Raw genomic sequence first — 22,723 nt, 5'->3', positions numbered from 1 at the left:
GATTTATACTGCCCTCTGTTTTAAAGCAGTGGGGGGATCTGAGCACATTTTAGTGTAGAATGACTTATCTAATCTCTTAATAATTAAGAATATTAAATTCAGTTTGAATGTGCCACACACTGAGTGAAGCCTACAGGGGCATGAACGCCAATAAATTTGAATACACACATGTGTAAATAGAAATCCGCTGCTTTATTGTTAATAGGTTAAAGCATACTCCACATTTTTACATAATTTGGAGTTTCATAGAACAAAAAAAAATAAATCTTCATAAGGTCCTATCGGTATTAACAAACTGGCAATGAGCCACGAGGCAAAAAGGTTTTTTTAAATCAATTTTCAAAGAAATATTTTTATTCTTTATTGTATTATTGGACATAATTCTTTTTTGTATTTCTGTTTTTTAATTGATGCCTAAATCAATCCCTGTTATTAAAATGTAAATATTCAGTATATTGTTTTGAATTTAAAAATAAGATAAATGACCCAGCAAAATGCAAGAATTGGAAAGAGCTTAATACAGAAATTAATAGCTTATTCTCTGGTAATACGTATTTTTTTTTCTCCTTGGTACCTAAAGTATTATTAAGTAAGATGGAATAGGGACCATTAGCAGAATAGTTAGGCTGGTTTCACATGGGCTGTCCAATCAGGTCTGCCTTTTTCAGGTGGACCCGATTGAACCATCCATAGCTCTATGAAGTGGCAGATGCTAGTGCACATGTGTCCGCTGACACCTGCTGGCATCTGATCCAATCCTGTCCACCAAAAACAGACGGATAGGGGATCCATTCCCCATCTGTCCAGTGAATCGGATTGGATGACAGTCGGATGTAAATGGACAGGTGGTCCGTTCCCATCTGACAGCCCCATAGAGAACAGCGGGGTTGTGTCTGTGTCCGCTCTGCATAGCAGAATGGACACGGACCTGTCATCCGCCTCCTCAGTGGGGAGATCCCCTACTGAGCAGGTATATGCGAATTATAGAGACCGCCCATGTGAAACCAGCCTTGGGCAACTGAAACAGTTGTATATGGGCTTCTTCTGTGCTCTCTCAATACACAGATAGCAGGAGGACAGTAGAAGAGCAGTGACCATTCAGTTTTTTTACGCACACCCCCAACTGCCTTATGCCCTGTACACACGGTCGGAAATACCAATGGAAAAAGTCTGATCAGATTATGTTGTCGGAAAATCCGATCGTGTGTGGGCTCTGTCTGACTTTTTCTGTCAGATTTTCCGACGCACAAAGTTTAAGAGTAGGATCTAAAATTTTCCAACAACAAAATCCAATCGCATAAATTCCGATCGTGTGTAGACAATTCCGAAGGATAAACTGCCACACATGCTCAGAATAAACGAAGAGACGAAAGCTATTGGTTACTGGCTCGTTTATAGTCCCGACGTACGTGTTTGGCGTCACCTCGTTCAGAACAATCAGATTTTCCGGCAACTTTGTGCGACCGTGTGTATGCAACACAGGTTTTGGACAAAACCCGTTGGAAAAAATCTGATGGATTTTGTGGTCCGAATGTCTGACCGTATGTACAGGGCATTAGTGTAAAATGTTGGTCCGATGAGTACATTTTTTGGCCAAGGAAAAGGGCTTTGTAGTATCAGCAAATTACAAACATGTATGGTTCTGGCTTAGTGGTATCTATTGTGATTTTTTTTTCCCCCTTTTTTTTTCCAGTTTTGGATAGTGGCGAGGGGTTAGGACCTGCGTTTAGTTTTTTTATTGCTCATTGTGTTTCAGCTTGGAAGGTTGACCCTCATTGTTTGTCCTAGTGACCATTATCACCAGGACTAAAAGTACGGGACAGGCTCTAACATTTTTAAATGTCACTGGAACAGAAATATAGGAGACATTTTCCAATGGGACACTTGTTTTGGTTAAAAGCAAGGGGGACTATGTAAAAATACTCAAGGGATAAAACTATTATCTACTCTACCCACATTTGTCTTTAGCCTTTAGTTACACTTAAAGTATTTTTTTAAAAAGATTTCCAATCCTATGTCCCAATCATATTCAATTTGGTGAGGTCAGTGGTGGGACAAGGGTAGTATTTGGTTAGTTAGCATTAACCTATACATAGTTTCTATTTGTACAGATGTGTGTGTATACAGTGCATTAAAATAAATAAGTAAATACATTTGTACACTCTTAATAATTGAGTTGACTCTGTACAGGGCTCACAAAGAAGGCACATTCAGGGGAAGGCAGTGGAATCCCATCCTCTAGTACAATCTCATCTTCCTGTGTAGTGAGTAATATAATGACTGAAGGAGGGAGATTTTTAAATACAGCTTCCACTGTATCTCCAAGGTAACAGAGATTAAGGATGATCAAAATAATTTGTTTTGTGGAGCCTTGTGTGTTAAGTGTGCTTTTGCACAGCATGCCACATATAATGGGTGGCATTTGAATATGAAAAAAAAAAAAAAAACTATTCTTAGAATCTATTTTTCCTTTTCTGTGACTCTAAAGCATATGGAAGTTATCGCTTGTTAAGTGACATTATTTGAAAGAAACTCTTCTTTCACATTGCCATTATCTTCTCTTAACTGGACCACTAAACTCGTCAAAGTTAATTTGATATCAATGTGATATGACAAAACAGTAGCAAAAGTTAATTTAGATCACAGTAAGAAATCACAGGATTAAATAATACTGTTCAGTCTTTTAGAAAAGTTTATTGCTACCAGATGGAAGCAAGATTCTTTCCAACACTGATTAGTTGGACACCTTTAGGGGGCCAAAGAATAATGACTTTCTATTAAATTGCTTCTAATAAGTCGTAGGTGAAAACATAGCTCTACATCGGGCTTATTAGCTTTATAGATGCCAGTTGATATTCTTTTAAATAACAAGAATGTGTTGTGTGCTGTAATATAAAAATTAAATTTGAGATGGCACGAATCAGTAAATTGTATTTTGTGCTATGTGACTGATTTTTGCCCCATGTTGTGGTTAACCATGTGTTGCTCCACATGGGACTTCATGCTCCTTATTAGCATAATACTTTTCAATTTATTATTTTCCGTTCATAGTTACTTTTTTTTTCTAGAGTTGGCTTAGAGAATATTGTAAAAGTAATAAAATGTATAAACGCTTGCATATAAGCATTATGTATGTTAAATGGTTGCTGCACATCATGAAATGTATGTTTGTTCAGTCTGCCAAATTCTACAAAGTGTGTAATATGATATAGTTCCAACATTGTGATGTTCTACTACTTAAAGTGTATCTAAAATATTTTTCTTAATTTTGGACAGTGTTGACGAGTTAGAACTTTTGTCAGATTTTTATTGTTGTCTGTGTCAACCTGTCTATTAGCCCTGGCTTCCATTGGTGAGGCAAAATCCAAGATATGTAAAATAGGTGAAAACAAATGTAGTGTCAAACCACTCATTCACAATGAAAATAATATACATAAACATAAAAATTTAAATATTTAAAAAATATTGCCCATATTCCAAAAAATGTCCATATCAAAACACTCATAAATCAGAAGTTCATTGTGAAAAACTGGTGCAAATCTTCATACAAAAACGTAAACTTAAAATCACCAAGAATCCTTCACCAAAGTGATCAAGTGCCAATTCCACACTTTATAGACTGAGGCTCACCAGATTGTATAGAATTCAATTGCATATGCAATTAATTTTGCTTCAAGCAGGTGACAATCCAAAACTCCGCTCAGATCTATCCAGACTGAGAAGAGATGATACCTCTCTCATGTAGAGATAAAATCAACACAGAGCCTCCAATAGTGTAAAACCTCTTGGGTAACAATTTTAATGAAAAAAGATAGTGCTCTTACATCATAATTAAAAATACAATGCTTTTCATTACATGCCGGGTGCCTGCGTGCTGTGTTTCAGGCCTCTCCTAGCTCACTCTCACAGATCACATTCCCAGCACCAAGATCCAGTTGCCACATAGTCACGCCCTAACGCATTTCTTTACTTCCGACTTCGTCACAGGGGTCAAGATCCAAGATACCGAGTTGCCACCAAAACATGAATAGAGGGGAAATCTGCCAGTGGGGAAACTTGTTCCCAGGGGCAACTGTCTAAAGCCCCTTTCACACTTGGGCAGTGGGTGCATCGGCGGTAAAGCGCAGCTATTTTTAGCTGAGCTTTGCCGTCAATCTCGTGTTGCTATTCGGCCGCTAGCGGAGCACTTTTACCCCCACTATTGGCCGAGAAAGTGCTAAAACCACCCACAAAGTGATACTGCAGAAGCGCTTTGCTGGCGGTACAGCCGCGCTGCCCATTGATTTCAATGGGCAGGAGCGGTGGAGGAGCGGTATACACATTGCTCTTTCACCACTCAAAAGATGCTGCTAGCAGGACTTTTTTTAGAGTCCTGCCAGTGCACGACTCCAGTGTGAAAGCCCTTGGGCTTTCACATTGGAGACACAGGAGCAGCTCTTTCAGGGCGATTTGCAGACGCTATTTTTAGCACTGTGGCACCTGCAAAGCACCCCAGTGTGAAAGGGGTCTCAGCCCACGTACACACGGTCGGAGATTTTGCCAACCAAATCCGTCGGATTTTGCCCGTCGGATTTTGCCCGTCGGATTTAGTCCGACGGATTGTGTCCGAAACTGTTGCATACACACGGTCGGGCCAAGTTGGCGAAAAATCCGATCTTTCAGAACGTGATGACGTAATTTCGTTACGATGGGACTACATTCAGGCTAGTAGCCAATAGCTTTGATGTAGGAATTTGATCTGAGCATGTGTGGCACTTGGTCCGATGAAAATGCTCTACACATGATCGCATTAGGTCCGTCCAGCCCAGTTGGTCGGGAAATATTTCCAACATGTTGGAAAATTGGGTCGGACGGAGATTCGGACGGAATCAGTCCGATGCATACCACACACAGTCGGATTATCTGACGACACGGTCCGATAAGACTCATTCCGACAGATTCTCCGACCGTGTGTACAAGGGCTAAGACTGGCTTCCCCTTAACCACTTCAGCTATGGAAAGTTTACCCCCTTCGTGACTAGGCCATTTTTTGCGATACGGCACTGCATTAATTTAACTTAAAATTGCGCACGCGTGCAACGATGTACCCAAAAATAATGCATGTCCCTTTTTTCCCACAAATACAGCTTTCTTTTGGTGGTATTTGATCACCTCTGCTGTTTTAATTTTTTTGCTCTAGATACAAAAAAAAGACTGTCTATTTATTTATTTTTTTACTAGTAATGAGGCAATCAGCAACTTATAGCGGGACTGCGATATTGCGGCAGACAAATTGGACACCTGACACTTTTTGGGGACATTATTACAGTGATCAGTGCTAAAAATTATGCACTGTTACTATTTCTCTTTCACAGAACAGCGATCTTCCTTGTTTACACTCCTGAATGATCGGATCTGCTAATTGGCTCCCGGTGTGTCCAATCACTGGGGTTCACCGGCAGTGCGCATGTGCGCCCCAGACCCAAAAGTGTCAGATCACGTACCAGGTACGTGACCTGCCGCAGTGGGCAATTGCTAAGTGGTTAATTTCAAGTTGTTTTCTCTCAATTTCTGTTGTATCAACCGGCCACATGGTATCTACATAGTGATGTAGGTATGAGTGGAAGAAACTACTGAGCACAGTTTGGGAGATAAACACATCCGAAAGTGTTGGTTTCTGAAGAGACATCAGTTGGCAGTTTCTCTTCATCACAGCGGTGTTCAGAGGTGCAGCTGCAGGACAGACTATTAAATCTCTACTTTCCAGGGATATTATTTAGTTAAATTTGCTCCATTATTATCCAGCGTCAACATAACGCATTATTATTATCCAGCGTCAACATAACGCACTAATAACATTATTTACATCAAGCTGAACTTTCAAGCCCCTTTCAGACCTATGCTTTGCAGTATCACCGCCCCTTAATGCAACACAGTTTGTGTGTTGCATTTGGTACCATTCACTTAAGCTGGCCATAGATGGAGCAAATTTCTTTCCTGCAAGCCACTAGCAGATGGGGGAATCCCTCCTGCGGAGCCGTTGTGTTTCTCTGCCGGGAGAACACAGTGATTACTGCTACTGGCTATAATAGCTGCTAGCAATAATTGCATGTACAATCTGACATGCAGCCCATACAATGTTGGAATCTCAGCCAGTCCCTACTAAACCGGCTGAGATTTCAACCATCTGTGGCTGGCATTCGTCATGTATGTTTTTTTTTTTTTTTTTTTTTTGACTGGTTAGTAAGGAGGGCCTCATTCATACACCAGGATTTGTTGTCAGGGCGGGGTATTAATGACGAGACCGTAGTTACAACAGCGCAGTGATCTGACCACGTGATGGGTTGTATGGAGGATCTTAGTAAAATTGGGGAGGATGCGATTGGTACAAGGATATGGTCAATTCTAGAGAACGAGTTGTGCGGGGGGGAATAGTAGGTATAATTTTTCTTCAATGGGTTACACTCTCTCCAGGAATCCAAAAGGGAGTGTTGTTGCAGTAATCTGCGAAGTTGTGAAGCAGGGGAATAATGATCTGAGGAGTAGGGAGACTTATCCAGATGCGGATGAAGTACCAAATTTGAATCGCCGCACATAAATAACGTACCTTTGGAGTGTGCCCTAACTACCTGCAAGAGGTGGGTGAAAAAGGGGATCGGGTTGACGTTTGGGGCATAATAGGAGACAAACGTAGTTTCCACTTCCTGTAAAAGGCCCACCAATATTATATAGCGGCCTGAGGGGTCCTTGATCTCTGTTTGTAATGTGAAGGGCAGGGAGTGGTGGAAAGCAAGTAGAACCCCTCTATGTTTAGTATCTGCAGAGGCGGTGTATACTAAGGGATAACGGGAGCTGAAATATTTGGGGGTGTTGCGGGCAGTGAAATGAGTTTCCTGGAGGGCCACAATGTCAGCCCCCAGGGAAACAAAGGTGCGAAAGGCCTTAGTTCTCTTATGAGGGGAGTTAAGTCCCTTAACATTAAGGGAAATTATATTTAAAGGAGCCATCTAGGTGATCGGAGGAGGGTAAGTAGAAAAAAAAGTGGGTGAAGAGAGGAGGTTGAGCCACCCGGCCAGTAAGGGAGAGAAAAAGGAAGGAAAGAAGCAAGAAGGAAGCACCAAGGAGAAAAGAGACAGCGGGGAGAAAAGAAAAGAGGGGAAGTGGTGTACAAGGCGTAGGGCATCCCATTAGTTGAGAAAAACTGAACAAAGTATCTGTAGTGCCCAACCAAATAGTGCGCTAGCTCCACAGCCAGAGAAAACCGACCGAAGAGAGAGAGCACCGGGGGTGGGGGAGCAGTGACAACTCCCCACTGCAAGCGGATCTAACAGTGAAAACCATATAATTAAAGTTAGGACAACATCTTGAGTAAAAGTAACATAAACTAAACAAGAGGCAAACGGCAGTATCCATAGCCTTCTAGATATAAGGGATTTTCAACTATCCCAGGTCGTAGGTGGGGATAAAGAAAGGATCAGAGGGGAAGGAGGCAGGGGGAATGGGCGGGTGAGGGGAATGCAAGGGAAAGGTAAGGGAAGGAAGAGAAAAGGAGGGGGGGGGAGGGGATTAGGAGGAGAGGAAAAAACAAGGGGGAGCATGGGAGGGAAGAGGGGGAGGGTAAAAGGTGGGGGAAGGAGGGAGAGAAACAGCCAGCCCACGAGTTGCATAAATAGGAGCAGGCTAAGAAACATAAATCACCGTTTACTGAGTAGCGTGCCGGAGGAGGCGCGGAAGGAGACATCCAATGGAAAAGAAGTGGCGGGGCGCAAGGACGAGAGGAGGAGAGACGAGCAAGTCGCATCCCCACCCCCCGCCCAACCCCCCCCCCCGCCCCCTCCAGCAGACCAACCAAAAAAGAAACAAACGTAAATAAAAACAGGAAAAAAAAAAAAACATTTGTTGGAATGAGATACATACAGATGAAGTCAACGAAGTATATAACAGTTTACATATCAAAAATAGAAATAACTGAACCAGTACTATATCCCCACTAGGGGACATAGAGACCTCATGGGACACCTAAGTAAGGGCGTCGCAAGCACACCCAGCTACTGTCCCCCAGGTGGCAGCACATTATCAAATAGGTACAAAAGGAGAAGACAAAAATGAAGAGTAAAAATGAAAAAATGGAGAACGAAAAATGAGAAAAAAGGGCAGAAATAGAGATACAAAAAATATACAAAACACGAGGTGGCAAAAAAACAAAAACATTAGTGGAAGTGCTGCAACAGCGGGGCTACAATGAAGGTCCAGAGGTCGGGGCCACAAAGAGGTACTCCAAGAGTACTCAGGAAAAAAGAGGAAGCACCCTCGGATATATCAACGAGGCGTGCGGGATTTCGGGCTGAGAAAGGCATCTTCCGGACGACGTGAAGGGGTCCCCTTACGGATAGATGTCGGGTCCAGCGGATTGCGCTTCGGTGTGGCCGAATATGGATGAGCCGTGGATCGAGCCAGGGTGCGGGGTAGCGCAGTCTCCGAGACTTGAACCGGCAAGGTCAGACGAAGAGATTCCAGCAAATGCTGTAAGGATTCCGGGGTTGAGCACGAATGCTGCTGGCCCTGGTGTGTAAACTGCAGGGCGAAGGGGAACCTCCAACTGTACTTAAGCTGGTGCTGCATTAAGACTTGAAGTTGAGGCTTCATGGCACGGCGTTTGGCTATAGTCAGCGGAGCCAGGTCAGAGAAAAGCTGATATTTATGCGTTTGGAAGAGCAATTCTTCTTTCTTACGGGCATCATGCAGCAACTGTTCTTTCGTGCGAAAGAAATGTAGTTTCACAATAATGTCCCGAGGGGGGACCGTCTGTTTGGCGGCGTGTGAGGGCACGATGAATCCTGTCAAACTCAAGCCGCTCTATTGGGATGGAGGGTTAGAGTTCCTGGAACAGTGCGGTCGTAAAAGATTGTACATCCTCAACAGACTCCGGGATGCCGCGTAAGCGCAGGTTGGACCTGCGGGAGCGATTTTCGGCATCCTCTAAACGGGAGAGTAAGGTTGCATTCTCCTCTCTTAACACAGAGAAGTTCTGAGAGTGTTCTTGGAGGGTGAGCTCCATATCATCAACTCTTGTCTCCAGGTCAGCCGTACGTTGACCTATTTCACGGATTTCCCGTGATAGCCTATCCGTTATTTGTTCCGAGGTAGTCTTGAGAGCCTTTTGGAGCATAGTCTCCATGTGTTTCAAAAAGGCAGTTTGAGACATACCTGAAGAGGGTAGAGGTGGAGACCCACCAAGGTTAGAGTCCGATTCATCATCATCGCCACTGTCCACTTGGTCGGAGGCCGCAGGAGAGGCAGCGTGGTGTTTAGCTAAGGCCTTAGCCGCCATTTTGGAAGAAGCCCGGGCCAGGGCTTCTTTGATGGGTTTCGGTTTATTTTTGCCCTTCGGTCCCGTGAGTACCATCCCGGGAGACGCCAGTATTGTCCCAAAGGTGATCCGAATGAAATCGTGGCAAAATGCGGGTTCAGACGGGTGATATTGATCCGATCTTGCAGCGGGGAGCGCGGAGCTCTAAGGGAGAACGTCTGCCATGTCGAGCTTCGCGCATGCGCCCCCCATGTATGTTTTTTTAAAGGTTGATGTGAAATGGCAGCCCCTAGTAAAATAATGGACTGCCTTAACCCAGCACAAATGAATGTGTATTTTATAATGCATCTCAATGGACTGTATAGGTCTGAATGTAGCCTTACATATACAGTGTCTCACAAAAGTGAGTACAGTCCTCACATTTTTATAAATATTATTTTTTATCTTTTTATGTGACAACACTTGAAGAAATTACACTTTGCTACAATGTAAAGTAGTGAGTGTACAGCTTGTATAACAGTGGATGTCCCCTCAAAATAACTCAACACAGAGACATTAATATCTAAACTGCTAGCAACAAAAGTGAGTACAACCCTAAGTGAAAATGTCAAAATTTGGCCCAAAGTGTCAATATTTTTTGTGACCACCATTATTTTCGAGCACTGCCTTAACCCTCTTTGGCATGGAGTTCACCGGAGCTTCACAGGTTGTCACTGGAGTCCTCTTCCACTCCACCATGACGACATCATGGAACTGGTGAATGTTAGAGACCTTGCGCTCCTCCACCTTCCATTTGAGGATGCTCCACAGATGCTCAATAGGGTTTAGGTCTGGAGACATGCTTGGCCAGTCCATCACCTTTACCCTCAGCTTCCATAGCAAGGCAGTGGTCATCTTGGAGGTGTGTTTGGGGTCGTCATCATGTTGGAATATTGCCCTGCGACCCAAACTCTTGAAGGGAGGGGATCATGCTCTGCTTCAGTATGTCACAGTACATGTTGGCATTCATGGTTCCCTCAATGAACTGTAGCTCCCCAATGCTGCCAGCACTCATTGCAGCTCCATACCATGACACTCCCACCACCATGTTTGACTGTAGGCAAGACACACTTGTCTTTGTACTCCTCACCTGGTTGCCACCCCACACGTTTGACACCATCTGAACCAAATAAGTTTATCTTGGTCTCATCACACCACAGGACATGGTTACAGTAATCCATGTTCTTAGTCTGCTTGTCTTCAGCAAACTTTTTGCAGGCTTTCTTGTGCATCATCTTCATCATTTTACACTTTATCTGTAGAAGAGGCTTCCTTCTGGGATGACAGCCATGCAGATCAATTTGATGCAGAGTGTGGCATGTGGTCTGAGCACTGACAAACTGACCCCACACCCCTTCAACCTCTGAAGCAATGCTGGGAGCACTCATACGTCTATTTCCCAAAGACAACCTCTGGATATGATGCTGAGCACGTGCACTCAACTTTTTTGGTCGGACATGGTTAGGCCTATTCTGAGTGGAACCTGTCCTATTAAACCGCTATATGGTCTTGGCCACCGTGCTGCAGCTCAATTTCAGGGTCTTGGCAATCTTTTTAACCACTTCAATACAGGGCACTTAAACACCTTCCTGCCCAGACCAATTTTGAGCTTTCAGTGTTCAACTTTGAATGACAATTGCGCGGTCATGCTACACTGTACCCAAATGACATTTTTATCATTTTTTTCCCACAAATAGAGCTTTCTTTTGGTGGTATTTGATCACCTCTACGGTTTTTATTTTTTGCGCTACAAATAAAAAAATACCGAAAATTTTGAAAAAAAAAATGTTTTTTTTTGTTTCAGTTTCAAAACTTTGTAAATAAGTACGTTTTCTCCTTCACTGATGGGCACTGATGGGGCTACACTGATGGGCACTGATAAGGTGGCACTGATGGGCACCAATGTGGCACCAATGAAGTGGCACTGATAGGCGGCACTGATGGGCGACACGGATGGGCGACACGGATGGGCAACACGGACGGACACTGATAGGTGGCACAAATTGGCACTGATAGCTGGCACGGATGGGCGGCACAGATGGGCGGCACGGATGGGCATGGATAGGCGGGACAGGTGGGCATGGATAGGCGGCACAGGTGGGCATGGATAGGCGGCACAGGTGGGCATGGATAGGCGGCACAGGTGGGCATAGGCGGCACAGGTGGGCATGGATAGGCGGCACAGGTGGGCATTCATAGGCGGCACAGGTGGGCACTCATAGGCGGCACAGGTGGGCACTCAGGCGGCACAGGTGGGCACTCATAGGCGGCACAGGTGGGCACTCATAGGCGGCATCGGTGTTATAGTAATGGATGCCAATCAGTGCCAAACAATAATGCATGCCAATCAGTGATGCCCATTGTGGGCACTGATTGGCATCCATTATGGGCACTGATTGGCACCCATTGAGCTGACTGGCATCCCTGGTGGTCTAGGGAGGATTATGGATTTTATTACCTTTTCCCTGGTGGTCTAGTGGTGTCCCTGGTGGTCCAGTGTGGGCATCCTCGGGGGGGCTGTGCTGATAATCGATCAGCACAGACCCCCCCTGTCAGAGGAGCAGCCGATCGGCTCTCCTCTACTCGCGTCTGACAGACGCGAGTGAGGGAAAGCCGATCACCGGCTCTTCCCATTTACACTGTGATCAGCCGTGATTGGACACGGCTGATCACATGGTAAAGAGTCTCCGTCGGAGACTCTTTACCGAGATCGTAGTTGCCGGGTGTCAGACTGACACCCCGCAACAACGATCGCCGCGATGCGCGCCCCCGGGGGCGCGCAGCGGCTCATAATCCTAATCACGTCATATGACGTCCGGTTAGGATTATGAAACCACTTTGCCGCCGTCAATTCCCTATAGGGCGGGCGGCAAGTGGTTAAAGCCTAGGCCATTTTTATGTAGAGCAACAATTCTTTTTTTTTTTTTCAGATCCTCAGAGAGTTCTTTACCATGAGGTGCCATGTTGAATTGCCAGTGACCAGTATGAGAGAGTGAGAATGATAACACCAAATTTAACACACCTGCTCACCATTCACACCCGAGATCTTGTAACACTCATGAGTCACATGACACCAGGGAGGGAAAATGGGTAATGGCTAATTGGGCCCAATTTAGACATTTTCACTTATGGGTGTACTCACTTTTGTTGCCAGCGGTTTAGACATTGATGGCTGTGTGTTGAGTTAGTTTGAGGGGACAGCAAATTTACACTGGTATACAAGCTGTACACTCACTACTTTACATTATAACAAAGTGTTATTTATTCAGTGTTGTTACAAGAAAATATTTACAAAAATGTGAGGGGTGTACTCATTTTGTGAGCTACTGTATATTTAATATATAGGGCCAGTTCACACTGCTGCAGTGCGATTTTTGCGTAAAATTGATCCGATTGCGTTGCAAATTTTCGTTGCAAATTATTTGTGTTCTGGCGAATCTACTGCGATTCTACGGCAAATATTGAATTTGCATCGCACACAGATCAAACTCGCACAGGACCCTTTTTTGTACGCAGTTTAGATTTGCAACACACTGATGTGAATGGCACTAATGGAAAACAATGTTATTTAAATGACTTGCGAATTTGAGCGATCGCAATGGCTCAAATTTGCAATAGAATTTGCAGCAGTGTGAACCGGCCCTTAGAGAATATGCTCTGCTTCCATTCATTGGTTGGTTCAACAATAGTCATGGTTGCCAAGTTACACTTGGCTTCTAAATTGAAAGCTCTTATCATATTTTTATATGTCCAAACACCAAATACATTTAATTGTGTTTTATGAAAAATTTGATGCTGTACTGTGCAAACTGACATGCTGTAGATATTTTTTTCAAACCTGGCAGCCTCAGCTAATTTACTGTTATAGCAATTTAGGCTTTTAACTTAACTGATACATATCTTTTTAACAAACTGTTTCTCAGCTACATTCTTTTAACAGACTATTGTATGCCCATAGTAAGCTGAGTATTTAGCATATGACATTTTTTTATTACCTATGATGTTTTCAAGAGTCCAAACAGCAGATCCAATTGATATGATGGATTATTATTGATATCATATTATGGATTATTATATTGACTATCTGTTCTTATGAGTATGCAGTATAGCATACTGCATTTGAATTTTCACTTTTGTGCTTTTTAATTTGTCTTTAGCTTTTTTGCTTTTTAATTTGTCTTTATCGAATAAAACATTTGAAGACAAAAGCTTGTAATGCTTGATTTATCCCGATGAACGATCGTTAACTTGACAATCACTTTGATTTATCTACTAAAAGTGTAAAATATTATTATTTGACAGTTATTCTACAGTTTTACATAATGATTAACACACCGATTTCTATTTTATTTTAACCTCTTTGCGCTTAGAGCACGCAAATATGTGGCCAGGCCTTGGCGCCGAGTGGCTGTGTATTTGTGTGCAATAATGTGGATAGAGCTGTGCTGAGAGCGCATGCCCTGCACTCACCCTGCACAGTTATTGGTGGCTAACGGAAAGCTCCCATTCGCTGTTGCAATCGGGAGCTTTCTGGTCATGTGACCACCATGATAGCCAATCACAACGGTCACATAACCATATACTTCGCACTGCCTACCTGTATTCTAAAGCCCTTAAAGGGCCAGCAGCTACCGGCTCTAAGGGGTTAAAACCCACTGTTTTATTGCCTGCTGGTCCTGCTGGTAGATCAATTTTTTTATACTTTAGTGTATTAAATGCTAGCAGAAATGCTTTTTTTTTTCCAAATAACAATTTATTTAGTTTTCGTGGTCGCATAACAAAAGTAGTAGTGCAGGCATACAGCAATGGTAACATGGCTTCCAAAACACAGGAGGCCCATTGTAAGTGGACAGTGCAGAAGAGTACAGTACCGGGAAATACAGCGGGATCAGACCAACCGACCCAGGGTGCACAGCAGGACGGAAGACAGCAGAAATGCTTTTATTGCAGAAGAGGCTCTGTTCGGTCTATTTATCACCCCAGAGTCACAACCTTTACCTATAATTCCCACATTTTCATCGAAGATTCAGTTAGAAAAATGTGTAAATTTCGGGTTGGAAATTTTGTAAATCTTGGGTGAAAACATTGATAAATAGTCCCCTATATGTCTCTTCTGCAACATACTTCTTCCCTAGCAAGTTTCTCTAGAATGTACACTGAGTGGAACATGCACAACTCAGTGTGCAATCTCAGCATACCTTGGATGCTGGGATGAATGGCCTCCCATGTACATACATACTGTAGACACCATGGGCTGGCCAATCAGGACAGCCAAAGATGCTGATCCTGAAAGAAGACCAAGCAAAGATGTCAGTGGGGACAAGGGAGCTTGCAGATATCTAATGGCTAAAGTGAACTTTAGTTCTAATTTAAGTAAGGGACATACAAGTTAAAGCCTAACTTCATCAAACACTTTTTTAGCAGCTACATCATTTTTTGAAAGACGTTTTAAACCGCGTGATTAAATTCTGACCATTGTAAGTACCTGTGATTGTTACAGAATATGGCTTGTCTCAACCATGTACCTGCTACTTTTGCTGTTCAGCTGTAGATCTTGGTGTTTTAAAGAAAGTAAAATAGCAAAGGCTTGGATTAACTCAAAATCTGTTTTATGCTCTGTAACCTTTGTCTTATGTTCTTCTTTAAACAGGCAGCTCCAAAAGCAGCCAACAGCAGAAAGAGGAATCTATTGACCTACGAGATATATTTTCTGTGAAGCTGAAACGCCGGCGTGCAGCAGGACAAGAGAAAGGTGGCACCTTGTTGGGAATCACACTATTTTTGTGCATCAGAAAGGGACACAAACTGAAAGATGACTCCATTAGCCTTCACAACTTAAGTGAAGACTTTTGTAACATATGGTACCGACAATTAAAGGAAATATTGAATGGTAAGTTACTTTTAAAAATGTTTACATTTTTATAGCTGTTCATCATGCTAAACACCATCTACGGATTGCCAAGAGGAAATAAGAAGTAAGGCAATGTATGCAAATAATTTTCTCTGAAATGTAATCTTTTAAATCTTTTTGTGTTTCGTTTGAGTGTAAGGCTTTATGTATTACATTAAAGCATCAAAAGACCTTTAAAGTGTGAAAAAGGCTCCCTATGATCCAATATCATAGCAATATTACATCTTTATAGTTTGAATTCTAAAACTATTTTTTCTACCTTTTTTTTCCCCTAAAAAGTCCTCCTGTCATGTGACCACAAAGCCCTTGGATTTAGTTATGCAGGGTAGCTGTTTGGCGTGTCCACTGCCTCCTAGGATTGTCATCTCCATAAGTAACGTACCTAGTCAAAGGCAAGACTAGGAGGATAGGAAAAGCTGCAGCACATTGCTGTTGGTGGTGCCGATTGGCCTGGCGAGATGGGGGCGAGGCTACTCTGAGCTGTGCTGAAACACAGGCACTGACAATGGCTTAAAGGATGAGCTCACCTTTGGGAACATGTTGCATGTTTCACCCGTTTTTAGGGTGAAACATGTAACACATTCCCACTCTTGCAGCTGCTCTCCAATCTATGCCTATTCTGTGAAAGCAGGCAGGGATCTTCTCCCCGTACCTGCTTGCATTATTTTAAAACATTGTGGCCGTGTGGGGCTCCATCCACATGGCCATGTCATTCATTCACACAGTTGTGTGAATTAATGATCTACAGGTGCTGACATCCTTTGCGGCTGTCGGCTTGTAGTTCTCATTGAACTACCAATTACTGGAATCCTTGTAATTTATTGGTTACACTGAAGTGACAGTAAAACAACAGCGCTGACGTTTCTTAAGAAGCCTAAGCCCTTGTACACACGGTCGGACATTTCCGACAGAAAATGTCTGATCGGACCGCGTTGTCGGATAATCCGACCGTGTGTGGATTCCATCGGACTGTTTCTGTCAGAATATCCGAGCGACAAAGTTTTAGAGCTGGGCTAAAAAAAAATTCGACAACATGATCCGATCAGACTTTGTCCGATCGTTTTGTAGAGAATTCCGATCGGACAAAGCACCACGCATGCTCAGATCAAATTATGAGACCAAAGTTATTGGTTACTGTCCCGTCGTAACGAAATAACGTCATCATATTACGAAGGATCGCATATTCCAACAACGTTGTCCGACCTTGTGTATGCAACACCAGTTTCAGACAAAAGCTGTCAGACAAAATACGACGGATTTTGTTGTCGGAATGTCCGACCGTGTGTACAAGGGCTTAGTCGTAGCTAGTTTAGGATAGAAAGGGCAAGAAATATCCTACTTAGGCAAACTCCACCTTAGAAAGATTAACATATTAAATTGGTACAATTAATTATGTGGTGATTGCACTAGTGCCAGAAAAAAGACAGAACATAGATCAGAACCAAAAAGGGATTGCAAATATTCAAGTGAGATAAAACTAATGACTGTACATCAAGCTAAAGATATATATCAACAGCAACAAATATAAAATGTACAAGATGTGTCCTTTCAAAAGAAGAGGACAACATTTTTTCTCCTCTTTTGGATGGACACATTTCAGTACTTTGTGTGTAGATATATGTATTTTATTATTCTCTTGTACATTTATTTTTATAATTTTTCTGTGATTTGTAGTAAGTATATTGCCCCTTGGGTAGTTGCCCGCATTATAAGCCAGTCTCTTGGCAATAAATACTATGATTTCTGGCCCCAGTTCTTGAAGAAGGTGTTTACAAAGCCGTTCATGGCGTCACTTCTGGTTCCAGGCATTCGGCTGCTTCCTGCTGCTTGAGCGCAATTGTAATGGAGTACGTTCATATCCTGCTCCCACCTTATAAATCGTGATAACCACTCTGAGGATGTCTGAGTATGATGAAATGCGTTTGGTGGAGCTTGGTCACGTGACGTTGCCATGCACAGACAGTGATGACATGGGAATACCTCTTGCCGGAGCACATTCAGTCTGCCCTCAAATGGTTTTAAGTGAATTGTCTATGGCTGGCCTTAGACTGCTGTTTCTACTCTAGACAATCAGCAATTAGGATATTGCATAATATAAAAGTTTTAAGTTGTTACACATCCTAAGCAAGGGCAAATTTAGATTTTTGACTGGAATTCCACTTTTAAGGCCCATTTACCACATTTGTTGTGGTGCTGCACGCTATGTGTATTCATGCATTGCAATACAATTAATTTCAAATGACACTCCAATACACCCAATACACTAACATGCATTGTGGTGCGCTGCAAGGCAAATAAATCGTGCATATCAGATATTTAGTTGTTTTGGTGCATTTCTAGCTCTCACTTATTCAAATGTATAGGCTTCCTTATCACAACGCATGTTAAAGCAGAACTAAACCTTTCTATATAAAGGGGACAGCACCATTTTAACCTCTATTTAGATCTGCAGTTGCCATTGTGCGACACCTCTCCCCAGCTATGATACCAGCCATTCAAGGGCTTGACGATTGGTTAAATGTTGACTATGGAAACTGTGACAGTTATCACCACAGGCATACCCTCAATGTGGCATACCCTGAACATGTGCTAGTATGGAGAGTGTAAGTAGATCATGCCACACCGTGAGTTAACCACTTGCCAACTTGTTTACATACATATACCTCGGAAAAGTGGCTCGTTCCCATGAATTGCCGTACCCATATGTCAACTCCTTTAAGAGCCATAGCAGGTACGCCCACTGCACGGCAAGGGACCCGATGTGTGTGGCCGACTGGTGCGATGATGGCCGGCTGGTGCGATGATGGCCGGCCACCCGCGATCGCATGTACGAGAGCCAGAACGGGGATTTGTGTGTGTAAACACACAAATCCCCATTCTGGCAGGAGAGGAGAGACAGATCTGCTGTTTGTAGTAATTATGAACAGCGATATGCTTTCTCCTCCAGTCAGTCCCATCTCCCCACAGTTAGAAACACACATGAGGAAACACATTTAACCCCTTGATCGCCCCCTAGTGTTAACCCCTCCCTGCCTAATCAGTTTTTATAACACTGATCGTTGTAAAAAAGTGAATGGTTCCAAAAAAGTGTCAGAAGTGTCCGGTCTGTCCGCCACAATGTCTCAGTCCCGCTGAAAATCGCAGATCACCACCATTATTAGTAAAAAAAAAAATAATAATAATACAAATGCCATAGAAATGCCATAAATCTATCCCCTATTTTGTAGACGCTATAACTTTTGTGCAAACAAATCACTATACCCTTATTGCGATTTATTTTCTTTTTCTTAACCACAAATATGTAGACGAATACATATTGGCCTAAACAGATGAAAAAAAATTGTTTTAAAAAATGATATTAAATTGTCGCTCTTTTTTTGTTCATAGCACAAAAAATAAAAAATGCAGTGCTGATCAATTAGCACCAAAAGTCATACTTCTTACTTAATCTCCAGAGAATGGAAAATCACATTGTATCAGCTATCACAGCCAAAAGTATTTGTTTATTTACAAAAAATTCAGCTCCATAGTATTTAGTATATAGTATTTAGAAGCGCTCCTTAGTTAACATTGGCCACTATCTGTGTGAACAGGACTGTTCAGATTTACCTAAGTAAACACATGCAGTGATCTTTCTAGAGCAATTTATCTTTTCACATCTGTCATGCTTTCCTGGGTTGACAGTCTGTCTTTGAAACACAAGGTGCATTATTTGTTGAGTGAGTTGGTGTTAATTAGGAAAGGTGTTTCCTTATTGTGACATCCTCCTTTTCTACTTTAGAAATTCAAATGACCTCTGGTACAAATATTTTTCCCCTGGTTAAAACTGGGGCTATACCCAAATTAAAGCCGAACTCCATCTTTTGTTACTTTACTATGTCCCTCACTAACATGTGAGTCTGCTGGAGATGTGGTATAAACTGTATGTAGCTGCAGCTTCATTCAGCATACAGCACTGTGTTCCAGGTTCAAGCTGAGACTTCCTGTCTCGTATCTGGAACACAGTAGAGTCCATCACAGCGGAGGTCAGCCATTTACACAAAGTGGTGTATTCTATTAAGGAATACAAAGCTTCCTCTGATTGGCTGAATCAGAGGTTGTGACATCATCAGTCCGCCTCTCTGACTCATCCAATCAGAGGAAGCTTTGTATTCATTCATAGAATGCATAGCTTTCTGCGAATAGCTAAGCACCACTGTGCTAGACTCTACTGTGGTCCGGGTACGAGATAGGAAGTTTTGGCTTGAATCTGGAACACGTTAGTGAGGGACAAACTGTGTTTCCCCGAATATAAGTCCAGGTCTTATATTCATTTTGGGAACAAAAGCCCCAGTAAGGCTTATTTTTGGGGTAGGGCTTGTTATGTAGATAAAATTGGGGTATACCCGCGCTATCATATACAAATCTCACTATATACTAGGGGTGGGTTGCAGCAGAACACCGACAGCGGTATAAACCCTAATACTGAAAAATGTATGACCAAAATCAAATAAGTGATGTTGCGCTCCCTTAAAATAAACAACTCTCAACTGCATACAAAATTGCATACAAAGTTGCATATACCAATACTATAAATCCAACTATCGTGTTTCCAGACCATAGTCCGCAAATAAAGTGTCAAATGCTGAAAATTAAACTAAAAATACAGTATAACAGTGTCCAAGTGCTTGATAGAAATCACATTAAATCTAAAGTGCCTAATAATTACATACACAGTTACATATGACTGCAAAGTGATGTGAACTCGTCTATCGTGATCTAATTGTGGGCTAATTTTCTGTGAATTACCTTTTTGTCGTTTGTGAGTACCTCTCCACTGTTTTTAGTTGGAGTTATAATAAAAGTGTTTATGTACTTCACCATTGGAGCCCTCCCTTTTCTTGTTTTTATGAGATCCTGCCATTTATAATAACTGATGTGGGGACAGTATCCATAACCCGGAAGTAGGGGTACACCACCTGGATAGCCTGAGATCCCTGTTTTCTGCTGTTTGCCTTACAGCAGTAAGGTAAGGGGCCATTTCACTTGATGTGTGTGGAACACTGAAGAGGCACAGGAGTGTGTACACACTGGTTTATCTGGCACCTTGTACCTGGAGAAGCACTATATTAAGAGACTGTTGTTCTTCTTTTTTTTTATTTATTTTTTTAGTTTATATATTCTAATTGCACTGTGTGATTCACGTTTATGTTATTATCAATACAGTTTGCAGCGTTTTTTTGAGGAATACGTTTACGTGCATGACATATTCCCACTGGTGTATGCGATTTTTGGAGACACTGGACACTCCTATTGTGTAACATGTTCTTTATTTTAAGTTTATTTTTGTAGCACTTGACACTTTATTTACGGACTACTCCTGATCACGATAGACGAGTTCACATCACTGTGCAGTCATATGTAACTGTGTATGTAATTATTAGGCACTTTAGATTTAATGTGATTTCTATCAAGCACTTGGACACTTTTATACTGTATTTTTAGTTTAATTTTCAGCATTTGACACTTTATTTGCAGACTACGGTCTGGAAACACGATAGTTGGATTTATAGTATTGGTATATGCAACTTTGTATGCAATTTTGTATGCAGTTGAGAGTTGTTTATTTATTTTAAGGGAGCGCAACATCACTTATTTGATTTTTGTCAGGGCTTGTTATGTGCTGACTTCTCTCCCCATCTCCCTCCCTGCCTGTCAGGAATCCCCAGTTGCCTGTGGAACTGAATAAAAGTTCTTGTAAAATCCTACGTATACGTGTACGTTTCTGTAATCTATTTGTGATAAATACCTTCTTATAGCGCCACTCTGCGCTTCTGTGATTGTGATTTCTCTTCCCTGCTCCAAGCACTGCATGCACGGGGTCAAGATCCCCTGTTGACAGCTGGGAGAAGAGGAGGAGAGCAGCGGGAGGTCAGCTGAGCACCAAGCAGACCTATAAAGAGGTATTTATCACAAATAGATTACAGATGCATACACAGTTTACATTATATAATACTGTACAGTATGTGTACTGTGTAGAGCACATTCTAGGATTTTACAACCACTTTAAACTAGGGCTTATTTTTGGAGTAGGGCTTATATTGCAGCCCACCCCCAAAATCACAGTAGGGCTTATTTTCAGGGTAGGTCTTATTTTTGGGGAAACACGGTAGTTTGATTGGGATGGAAGATGTAAAGTTTGACAAAATATGGAGTTCAGCTTTAATGTGTGATAGTTGCTGCTTGTTACTGCCCTAACTTGTGTGTTGATTTCATACTCTGCTTACTAGCTTCTAAGTAACTATAACAGTATCATACACAGAACCTCGTAGATGTGCAATCTTAATAACTACAGGACTATTATCTGATAATGTTATGTATACTTGGGAGACAATGGGGTTATTTACGAAAGGCAAATCCACTTTGCACTACAAGTGCAACTAAAAGTGCAAAGTGCACTTGAAATTGCACTGAAAGTGCACTTGGAAGTGCAGTGGCTGTAAATCTGAGGTGTAGATCTAAAATGAGGGGAAGCTCTGCTGATTTTATCATCCAAATCCAATCATGTGCAAGCTAAAATGCTGTTTTTTATTTTCCTTGCATGTCCCCCTTGGATCAACAGCGACTGCACTTCCAAGTGCACTTTCAGTGCAATTTCAAGTGCACTTTGCACTTGTAGTCCAAAGTGGATTTGCCTTTCGTAAACAACTTTCGATTTGCCTTTCGTAAACAACTCCCAATGCGTGTTATTAGCATAAGATCAGGGAGTTGGAGGAGTGAAAACTGATAGATTTTTGGAAACCTCCCACTTCTAGTTCCAAGGGACTTGCGTCACCCTTAGGCAGAGTAAAGTTAGCTATAGGTGGTTCCAAATTTGGCTGCTTTAGCAGGTACCAGCCAAATTTCGATCCATGTATGGCTGTCCTCGTACAACAGAAGTCAGAATAGAATGCCTCAGCAGCGATGATTTCTCTATCTTGCTTTTGTGAATGGAGGAATATGTTCAAAGAATGCATGAAAGTAAAAAAAAAAATTCCACTAGTTGTTCCCCACACCCCCCTCCAAAAATACTTACCTGTATCGATCCAGTACTATGCTCACCTGCAGTTGGGCTGGTACTCTCTCCCCCCTCTCTGCAGAAGCCGAGAGCATTGGAGCGGGATCTTCGAGGAGGTTCAGGGCTGCTCTGTGCAATACCATGTTTGTTATTTCAAGAAAAACATATATATGCCTCTACAACCGCTTTAATGTTGTTAATATGCCTCTAGCTGCCAACCACATATACAGGTGTTTGAACTTAAAAGGCAACTTCAAGTTTGGCAACCCCCAGTCTTCCACCAACTTCCTGGTGCTACATTTCTATATACTTCTGTATTTCATGTTGTCTCAGTCACATGAAAAGAGGAGTCTTTTTCCTCTTCTTTTGTCCTCTAACAGTGTGGTAAGTCCATGAGGGGCTTGAGCTCACAGAAAGTGGTTCCTAAAGGTTGTTCAACCTAAAAGAC

At 42.3% G+C, this 22,723-nt stretch overlaps 1 protein-coding gene across 2 annotated transcripts in view; it reads left to right on the top strand.

Moving 5' to 3' along the window:
• CERKL (CERK like autophagy regulator) overlaps positions 1-22,723 on the top strand; it is a 214,112-nt gene that overhangs the window by 52,239 nt on the left and 139,150 nt on the right. For both annotated transcript variants that reach the window (XM_077448122.1, XM_077448121.1), the window contains exon 2: positions 14,979-15,218. In XM_077448122.1, the coding sequence (XP_077304248.1) occupies positions 14,979-15,218 (240 nt within the window). The remainder of the gene's footprint in view (positions 1-14,978; positions 15,219-22,723) is intronic.

This window comes from Lithobates pipiens, unplaced genomic scaffold (genome assembly GCF_037356315.1).
Source record: "Lithobates pipiens isolate NorthernLeopardFrog02 unplaced genomic scaffold, aLitPip1_a1.2 Scaffold_22, whole genome shotgun sequence".
Lineage (NCBI taxonomy): Eukaryota > Metazoa > Chordata > Amphibia > Anura > Ranidae > Lithobates > Lithobates pipiens.
This window is presented reverse-complemented; position numbering and strand designations above follow the sequence as displayed.